The sequence below is a fragment of the Lonchura striata genome, chromosome 1, assembly GCF_050655825.1.
Source record: "Lonchura striata isolate lonStrDom1 chromosome 1, ASM5065582v1, whole genome shotgun sequence".
Classification (NCBI taxonomy): Eukaryota; Metazoa; Chordata; class Aves; order Passeriformes; family Estrildidae; genus Lonchura; species Lonchura striata.
Genome location: NC_140703.1, coordinates 71,336,793 through 71,346,994, shown reverse-complemented (window position 1 = coordinate 71,346,994; position 10,202 = coordinate 71,336,793). Strand labels below are relative to the sequence as shown.

The 10,202-nt window shown below is 38.6% G+C and overlaps 1 protein-coding gene across 11 annotated transcripts in view; it reads left to right on the top strand.

Annotated features, from left to right (window-relative positions):
* The window catches only part of CDK8 (cyclin dependent kinase 8), a 98,593-nt gene that overhangs the window by 18,664 nt on the left and 69,727 nt on the right, over positions 1–10,202 (top strand). For all 11 annotated transcript variants that reach the window (XR_014955597.1, XM_085580397.1, XM_085580413.1 and 8 more), the window contains exon 2: positions 2,108–2,183. Coding sequence is in view for 10 of the 11 variants with exons in the window: in XM_085580397.1 (XP_085436523.1) it covers positions 2,108–2,183 (76 nt within the window). In the remaining variant the exon portion in view is untranslated. The remainder of the gene's footprint in view (positions 1–2,107; positions 2,184–10,202) is intronic.

The following is a 10,202-nucleotide window of genomic DNA, read 5'->3' as shown; positions in this document are numbered from 1 at the left end:
CAATGTATGTAACGGAAGCTCTGTAGTAATGCTTCTCTTGAAATAGAGATCTCTCCAAACACCTCAGAACTAAGTAGATGAGCATGCAGGGCAGTGAGAATAAGCTATAGTCCAATTCGTTCTGCTTCATATTTCTGTTGAGTGACAGCTGGATAGCATTGCTTGCTAAGGCAGGTAGAGGATAAAACAATTTTTAGCTGTGAAAATTTCCCTCTTTTTCTTTCTGCAGCATTTGAAATCTCTGCTGTAAAGCAGCTTGGGGTTATGTTCAGAAGCTGCTCATGGAGAGGTCCATAACTACCTTACCCACCATGGGTTTGTGCTAATATGATCTTAACATCAAATTACCAAAGATCATCAAAAGATCAAATTGTGTGATTTGATCTTAAATCTCTTTGTGCTTTTGATCCCTGTAATATTCTTACATCATGAGTTGCACAGTTCAGTTGTATGCTTAGTATCATAATGGCTTCTTGGTTTAGGGCTTCATGCAACTTGTTTTAGTCTAAGTTGTGTGGAGGTATGTCCTCTGGGGGACTGTGTAACACCTTGTCTTGGCCACTTAAGAGTTTGTGCTCAGCATTGTCTCTTTCTCTTCCAGGCTGGCAAGTTTTAGGATTTTATTACATAGAAGTTTCTTAATGCCTTCTATTGTTGCCTTCCCTGTTCTTTTTTTCCCTTTTTTTGTGTCAAATGCTGTGTATTTTCTTGTCTTTTATCTTACTGCATCCATGTAATTGGCCCCTTACTGAAACCTTCTCTTGTCTGCTTGCTGTTTCTTCTTTCTCCTCATTATCTGTGTTCAGATTTTGCCCATTAATTTCCCACTTTTTTTTCCTCTGTTCCCTAGGTGGTGATGAATAGGGAAAAGTGGGTATTTTAGGTAGGAATAAAGCAAAGCAAAGTTTTACAGATGGTGAGAGCTGGAAGAAACAAGTGCATTTGTTCCCAGTCCTTAACTACAGCTTAGTTTTATTTGCCTTAAGGATGGTTGAATTTCATTTTTTTCAGGGTGGCTCTTTACAGCTGTGAAAGCTGGAGTCATTAGAAATGAATAAGGCTTCTTATGTAACCTAGAGGTTTGAGGCTATAAAAATGCTCGAAATATTTAAAGCAATGCTGTTAAGTGTCATGCCCCCCAGGAATACTGTGGATGTCTGTCCACAAGTGGGAAGGACAAGCACTCCATGTCTTAAAAGCTTTGAATCTTTGAGGCTAAGAATGAGAAGAATTCAGTACCTTCTTTTGCTGCAGTGTGTATCTCTTCCTGATTTTGCTTTTAGTAGCTGGAGTTACTAATAGGCTTGCATTTTCTATAAGTGACTCTAAGGTACAGGTTGAAGTACAGGGAGGTCACGGTATTGTTTTTATAAGTGGTGTGTACATTTGAAGCTGAGCAAACTTTCATAGACTCATAAAATGATTTGGATTGGAAGGGGCCTTAAGGGTCATCTAGTTCTAGCTCCCCTGTCAGGGACAGGGATAGCTTCCACTGGTATCCACTTCTGGATTCTTCAGAACATCTAACATCTGGTGGAGTTTTTTTATTAATATTGGCAGTTTCATTTGCAGTTTGGTACCTGGGGGAAAGGAAAGGTGTTTTAATGTGACATTAGTTCTAGGCTGATCAAGAATTTATTAAAATATGGGTAAGACCTACTGTGTCTTAGAGTAATACATTTATGTGAGATAAAGGCCTAGGCTTATTTCTAGCATGTGCTAGTTGTTTGCTTTGTTTTCTTTTTAATAAGAGAAGGAAGAAATTGAAGAAGTGTTAATCATTGCGTTTAGAAAATAAAGTTTTATTTAGTCTATCTAATGAGAGCAGACATATTTTAACCTTATCAAGGTGTTGTGGTTGGCTTACCATTTAGCTGGATATCCGGACATTTAACTAGTGAAAAATTAGAAGAAAATAAGATGAATAATTTCCAATTTTATAATTAAATTTCATATATAATTTCATATTACATTTCATACCTAATTTCATAATTGTATTAATTAGAAACTTATCTCTGAATGGTACTGAAGACTTCACTTTGAATTCATGGTGCAATTAAAAAAAAAAACCAAAAAAAGCAAACCATACTTCTTTTTCTCTTCACAGGAAAGATGATAAAGATTACGCTTTAAAACAGATAGAAGGTACTGGAATTTCCATGTCTGCATGCAGAGAAATAGCAGTAAGTAAGAGTTGTTTTTACTGACAAACAAACTTAGTAAAAGTATCAATTTTCATGCATGCTGGGTTTTATCTGCTCAGTCACATTATTCAACTGTGAGTGCTATATTTTTATCATAGGAGTATAAAGTAAGTACAAATGTCATGAAAGATTTTATGTACCTGTTATGTTTGCTGTCTAAAATTGACAGTGTTTTTAAGTTGCAATTTATTGCCTGCCTCAGGGAAGATTAGATTTAAATGCAGCAGTTTAAAAACATGATTGGCGTTAGTGACTCAAATGACGCATATGGTCTGACTTTTAGTATTGTACTTGAGTTCTTTTCATAAAGAAATTAGTTCTTATTGGTTTACAATGATTAAAACATTTTAACTTCTATTTAAGTGAAGATTTCAAACTAAACTGAGACTGTTGATGTCTTGGAGGCTGTAATACAACAATGAATGCTATTCAAACACTTCGTTTAGTTTTTCAGGTTTGCATTTGTATATTACATGTTGTTAGAAACTGGGGAATAATGTAGTCTAGTTATAGCTTGTGAGAAGCTTGTGAAGAAACGGTGGAAAAGCCAGTATTATGAAGCTTAACTGTTGTATGTTCTTATGTTTTACTGCTGCTTGGGTTCATTGTTCTTTAAATGCTTCAAATGAAATTGCTTGCTAAAAGGAAATGCACCTAAATTAAGGGTGTGTATGGGAAGGGAATAGTTTATTTTCAGTCCATGTTCCTCAAGAGTGTAAAACTTCACCTACATTTCATTTTCATTGACTGAAGTGAGTACTAGGCATTCCCACTTCATCACATTCCAGTTGGCTTAGTGATACCAAAAACATTAGTCCTTGAACAGAGGTGAAAAAGAAGCACAAAGAATATTCTTTAGGAGATGCCCTTTTTGTCCAGTGGTGAAAGCTGAACCCTCTGCTGTTGTAGACATCCACTCTGAACTAAAGGAGCACAAAACAGGGTCCTAAATTTTGTCACTTTCAGCCACCTGGGCACAAGTTTTCCAAATACTGTGACTCAGGCTAAATGCTTTTAGGAAATGTCAGCTACCATTTCAGAGGGATTTGGGATAAGTTGTTGTCTTTTTGCAGTGATTTACCTAAAAAGATTTGAAGAGTTTGTGCTGCTTGAACTTGGCAGGAGAAGCCTGGCTGGTGTTAGGGAGGTGTCTATGCTCTGTGTATGATGGTAATTCAATTTCTGTGCATTATGAGAGTCATTAACTTGACTGACAGGTGTGAAAGATTTGGCCTCCTTTCTTTTGGGCAGCAAGTTCCCCCAATATTGATGGAAAAGGAGCGGGCAGCAGGGATGCTTTCTCCTTGCTCTGAGCTGCTGCAGCATGTGCCTTTGGAAGAGAACAGCAGTACAACTCAGCCCATGTTGGACAGGAGTGGTCAGGGAAGGAGGGAGCACAGTGCAAATACCAAAGATGCCAAGAAAGCAGGCATTGAGAGCAAAGAGAGGCGTGGAGCCCAAAAGCAGTTGTAGGAATAAAAGAGAAACCTGAAGCAATATTTCTTGAGCTATAGCTGACTTTACTTCTGGTTATGCTTCCAGGCTTGTGACTTCCAATAATGTTGTTGAATTTTCCTGCAGTTGAATTAATAATTCACCATGGACTTCTGGATTTGAATTGGTTTCTTGCCATTCTTTTGATGTTGCTGTTTGAAGTGAACAGGAGAATTTCTTTCCCTCTGGAATGGTGTTGTTTATTTTAATTCCGTTGAATAGATTTTTCCACTTTTCTATCAATTAATATCATAAAAGGAGCAAATGAACCTCCTATGGAAACGAATCAAATTGATGATGATAATAATTATACTGTTTATATTGATGATACGAGTGTATGTAACATATGTGAAAATGCTACTGAATTAACCAGCAGTATTATACCCTGTAGTCTGTACTTACAGATAATAAAATTATTTGTTGCTGTACTTAAAAAGTCTGTGTGCCAGACTTTGTTACAGTGTGTTCTGGACTATCCAAATTAACGTCAGTGCATTAAGAGCATGGAGGAACTAGGATGATTTGGTTTGCACATGAGCCATATCCATTTCAGTTTCTCTGGAGAGCTGTGGCTTGTATATTTTACTCTGTGACAATCTGGGAAGAATGTCGTTTGATATAAATTCCAGTGACTCTTGTTTTTACAGCTCTACCGTGGATTTTGTCTTATGATGACTAACTTCAGTTTTGGAGTATTGAGTAACTTTAATATTTAAAAATGCCCATAACTTACTCTTTTAAGACATCTGTTTGATGCAGACACCTGAGTTGGAGATCAGTGTAACAGAGAAAGGTTTCAACTTGGTTAGAGACCTGAATCAGTTATGTGATGAGCTCAATGTATAACTCAGTTTAAATAAGTGATTTGCTTGGGGTTTTTTTCTTCAATCATTTGAACTTTGATTTTCTTCAACCATCTGTTTACTTGGTGGAGTTAACAGTTACTGTGTTAATTGAATCAATATGTTTCATATCAATCTAGTTAAAGAGTTGTTTTTTTTCCTTATCTTTGCCCCATTCATCCACCATGGTAAACATTTGTGAATCCTGCCTCTTTCAGAACTTTAATGTTTGGCTGCTCATATATTGTTCTCTTTAGATCTGGGTGCTATCTGCCTGCTATACTGGGTGTCTGTTTTGTGATCTGCAATTTCACTCCTGAGGATTTAAGCAGGCACTAAAAACTGCACGTTCAGCACACCATGAGTGTAATTTGTAGTAGATGGGAGAGCAAAGAGAATGGTGAGAAGACTTGTACAAAAATATGCAGAATGTACAAGCCCAAATGATTGACTCCTCGTCTTCTGATTTAATCACGTGGAAGAAAGTCATTAAAATCTATCCACCTGGAATAGTGCAGCAAATGCTATTTCACAGTTCACAAAGCAGGAGAATTTTTCAAGGCTGTAGAAAGCTGAAGTAGTTAACCAGGCTTTAAATAGAGCTTCAGGATTTTGGCTTGGACAGTTTCCTATACAGAAGTCATAGCTTTTGAAGCAACCAAATCACTTGCTGACATGTGTTGTGTTGATTAGCATTTTTCATTCAGTTTTAGCAGGTTTGCAAGTATTTTGCTTGCATATGTTTCCTTTGGCTAGTGAGGAGTTGGCTCAGGCTGAGGTTTTGTTTGGGACTTTTGTTTAGTTGAGGGAGCTGTGAGGGTTTTGGGTTTTTTTTGTTTGTTTGTTTTGGGTTTTTTTTGTTTGTTTGTTTGTTTTTCTTCTTACCAGTTTTCCATGTAATTTGTTTATTGGTGTCTGGTTAGCTCAACAGAAATATCTGATAGCATTAATTTTTGCCTTGGCTCTGAAGAGGAAGTGCTGGATGTTGTAGCAGATGCTTTCAGTGACAGTGCAGATCTGAGGTGAACAGTGCTGTGCTCTGGCTGTCTCCTGTTTGTGTTGTGTCCTTTAAACACCATATCCAGTTTGTGTGAGTTAAAACAGCCTTGGGGCTGCCGGGGATGGAACAGAAAACTACAGAACAATAAGCAGCTGGCTTCTCTGGTTATTTTCACTCTTTAGGTCTGCCTTGGAGGCATTCCTAGGATTTTATGTTTCATGTTGTAACAAGTGCAGTCTTATCACAAAAGATGATGTCCTCTGTGTTGGATCTAGTGATAGTGTGAGCATAGGATGTTCATCTTCGCCAGAGGGCAAAAGAGCAGTTTTGTGGAGTGAACAAGCAGGGTTGAGCCATCCTTTGGATGTGCTGTTAACAGAACTCCTGTGAAAGGGAGAGCCTCTGCAGCAGGCCTGCTCAGCTGTGCATCTGCACTATCCCCATGGCTTTCACCTGGACTGGAGGGTGGCAGAGACAGAAGCACAGCAGCAGGCCCAGCCCTCGTGGCAAGTAAGGAGGGAGCTGCTCTTGGTGAGTGGTCTTGCCTGAGCTGACCTTGGTGAAGGAGGCTCCTCTAGAGAGTAATTGATCCTTCTCACACACTGGGCCTTCCGTGCCCTGGGCGACAATAGTGTCTCACCATGTGATTATCAGTGGAAGGGATGGAAGAAGGGTATAAAGGCTCTTTCATAGCCAGTCTAAGGATGACTGTGATCTCTGCAGCCCTGCAGCAGCCAGAGGGACCCAATGAGGCAGAAGGCAAAACTGGGTGACACTAGGATTTACCCTGTACAACACCTTCCCCTGGTAAGGAACAAAGAACTCTCTAAGTGAGCTTGCCTGAAGAGATCCTGAACCAGCTGTGTGGCAATGAATAATAGTTGAGTGTAGGTTCCTCAGGTTATAAAGGCTGTCATGTCCCTTCTATGCTAACAGTGAAAGCAGTTTCCCACAAGAAACACAGAAATCACTTAGATGACTGCATGTCTTCCTTGTATCAGAGGAAGCATATTATGGTTTTGTGACAACCTTTCCATATAGTGAAAGGTGACAAAGTACTGAAGAGCATACGTTTGATTTGACTCTTTTTGGCATGTTTAATGATTCTCAAATGTTTTATTTTAATACTAACATGGTATGTAAAATACCAGTTGTGACTGATTACTTACCCAGCAGCATTACTGATCTGAAGAGAGTATTCTTGAGAGATTTTGTGTGAATGGAGTGTAGCACTGGTTTTAGCTCTGTGACAATGGTACAAAGATGCTGACTAAATGTTGTAATTAGAATCCTTAGGAATCAAAATGACAGCAGAATTTGTTCCAGCTTGACATCCAATGTCTGTCTCATCTGGGTTCTTTACCCACATCCTTACTTTGAGAGAACATTTAGTAACACCTCTTTTAATATGTCCAATGTGTTTGGAATTAGATGGTGCTAATAAATATTGACTTGCATATGACATCACATAAGACTCACTTATTTTATAAACTGTGGAAGATTAAAAGAAATATGGGGTTTTTTTCAACTTGACATTTTGTGCATTCAGGATTCCTTTTTGCACATTTAGGATTTTAAAAAATCAAAATAATAAAATATACAACTTTTTTTACATTGTTGCTTTGTCTGAAGAACTGGAGCTTCAAAAATGTCTTGTCAGCTTCATAATAAATTCTTAAGGTGAGCAGTATTATAATTTCTGTTACAATGCCTTTGTAAGCTTTTATTTTAACACTTCTTAAAGGAAAACAGCATGTACTTTCAGCAGGTATTCTGTTCTTTTTTAGTACTGTGGAATGTCTGACTTGTTAGAATATAAAGCTAAAATTGTATTTATACTGAAGCAAACAGATCTTGAATCTGATGACACAGCAGCTAAATCAGCCTGGGATTTGAGCTGTTTTATAATAAAATTTGCGGGTTAATTTATATAACACATTTAAAGTACTTGAGTTGAGCTCCACTGTTTTATAGGAAACTGAGAATAGTGATTGGAAACTTTTTAACAAATGTTTGTGGTGTAGAATTGGGTGACATCTCTCAAGTCATATTCTACTCCTGCTCTTGCAGAGAAGCAAAGGGTACTTAAAAAAATTTAGCAAGCTACACGTTAAACTTGTAAGGAAAAGAGATCTCTGAAGGCAGTTTCTGAGTCTTATTCTAGTAATGAGTCTATGAACATTATTCAGCCTTTAAGCCAAAATTAATCATGACTAATGCGTACCCATTTGTACTTATCATAATATTGTCAGTTAGTTAAAATAGCTTTTCTCTTCTGCTCTCATTTTTAAGAGAGACATAGAGACTTTCTTCGCTGCTTTGTTTTGGCAGGCTATAAGCATTTTGTCTTGGCTTGCTGATTTTCTTTGAGCAGTAGGCTTTCCTTTCCTCTGGGTGTAGGCTTGGGCTTTCTTTGCCCTGTTGCAGTTGGAATTAATCTTCCCTGAATGGGCCAGAATTATGTGTAACGTTTCAGGTAATGTCGTATTGCTCTCTGTACTCCTCTGTTGTAGCAGTAATTCCACTGGCGCCTTATTTGTTACAGGATGAGTAAAACTTGTCATTCTCTTTCCAGTCTGAAAGGTGCCTTTCTGCATCAACTACAATCTGCTTTGTGTTCCAAGGTCCTGCTTGCCCATTTTTCTGTTGCAAGGCCATGGCATGACTGTTAATGTATGATGTTTGTTTTTGGATCCCCTGGTGAAACTGATGTGAGCCTTTTTGAAGCATGAGATGATGATTAGAGTTGGAATTTATGCCATCAAACTAGCCATGGTAACGCAGTAGTGACTTTTGTTTAAATGAGGGTTGATACTGCCAATGGCTTTGTGTATAGCCAGTTTCTGAGTGTCCTAGGGCTTGGGAGAAGTGTTGCATGGCACTCAAAGGAAGGCGGTAAGAGCAAGAAGATGTTTTTTCTAAAATAGCTGATGTCAGGATACAGGGGAAACTCTTGGGCCAGGTTACCACGCATATTGCTCTAGCAGTTGTGTTCAGTTACAGGATTTTGGAATCACTGAAGTTTGGAAAGACCTGTATTGTAAAGTCCAGCCATTAACCCAACACTGCCAAGTCCAGCACTAAACCATGTCCCTCAGCAACAACCCATGTGCATGTCTTTTTAGCAATGCAACCATTTTTCTGGGCATCCTGTTCTTGTCCTTGACAAGCATTTTGGTGAAATAATACTTCCTGATAACTGATCTTAACCTCCCCTTTGCAACTTGAATTATAGAAGTAAGCATGGTAGTATTGCAAGGCTGCATTTTGCAGTTTAACATTCCCTGTGGACCACAAAGGTAAGCAAATGTCAAGGGCAGGGGTAAAATGGCTTTTGCAGGAGAGCTAAAAATCCTCACTTATGTGAAAAGTGCTTTGTCTTGTCTTGTGAGAATTGTTGTAATTGTGGAGAGATTCACAGGAGATGTAGGAATATCACTAGAGGAAGCAGGTCATGTTCATAAAAGTTGTGCTGACTTCAGCTCATATTTTATGTGAAAGAGAATTGTTGTTAGTGCAAGAAAAGATTGGTCTTAGTCATGCTGCAGTTTTCCTGGTTCCCTTACTGCTGCTGTTGATTATTTAATAGCATCCTCTTATACTTCACTTTCTCCTTGCTCCTGAAGGAATTTAACAATTCTATGCATCATTGGGACACTTTGATTTACTGTCCTTCAGCTGCCCCGTGGCTGTGTGGAATGAGTGTTTCTTCATTTCAAGAGGGAGATGGAGGGATCTGCACAAAGGGGTGCTGTTTCCCTTGCTGGATCTTGAAGAGTATGAAAACAAGGGTAGAACCAGCCAGAAACAAACATGGGCTTCTAAAACAGATGTATTAGCATCTTTGTCATTTGCTGGTTTCTATTTCTTTGAAGGTCTGTTAGGTCTCCTTTTATAAGGGGGTACCCAGACTAGCTAATACAAGAGAAACCTTTCTGGTTGAGGAAATAGATTTGAATCATCATGTGATACACAAATGAAAATGAAGACAATTTACTGAGAGCCAAATGTCACTTTTCTCTGCTTTCTCTTTGTGTTCTACAGAACTGAGCTAGGATAGACAGAAGCAGTTATATAACAAAAGTCGTTAGGCAAAAAAATACCCATTATCATTATCAGGCATCATAGTAATAGTCAAAGCATGTTTCTTGCAGTCTACTTTGTCTGAACTGTCTTTGAACTCTGTCAACTGCTGGACAAAAGTCATCTGGTGGGAAAGGCATGTGGTTTATGGGCTAGAGAGGCCTGGTTTGTGGAGACTGAGGTTGCTGAAAATGCTCTTTACAGTCCATGTGATGTATTATCATCTGCATGAGCTCTTCCTGATACTTCAGAGACAGTGTTTGCATTTGTCACTGTGAGCGTTTTGACCTTTCCAAGACAGTGGTTCAGGAATCATCTGTCCCACTGCAGCAGTCACTTCCTTATGCTGATGGTTTTCCTGATGTATGTTAGCCTTCCTACTCACTGGGTTGCTGTTGACTCTCTGGCTTTGATGGAACCCATCAGGTTTTTTAAGCAAACTGATAGAATGTGGATTTAAGAGTTAACTCAAGACAAAAGGCAAAGGCAGAAACCAGCAAGAATGATAAATGGAGTGCACAGATGCATAAACAGTAACAGGTGCTGTCAGTGACAGTACCAAAGGCCAGAATTCCTAAC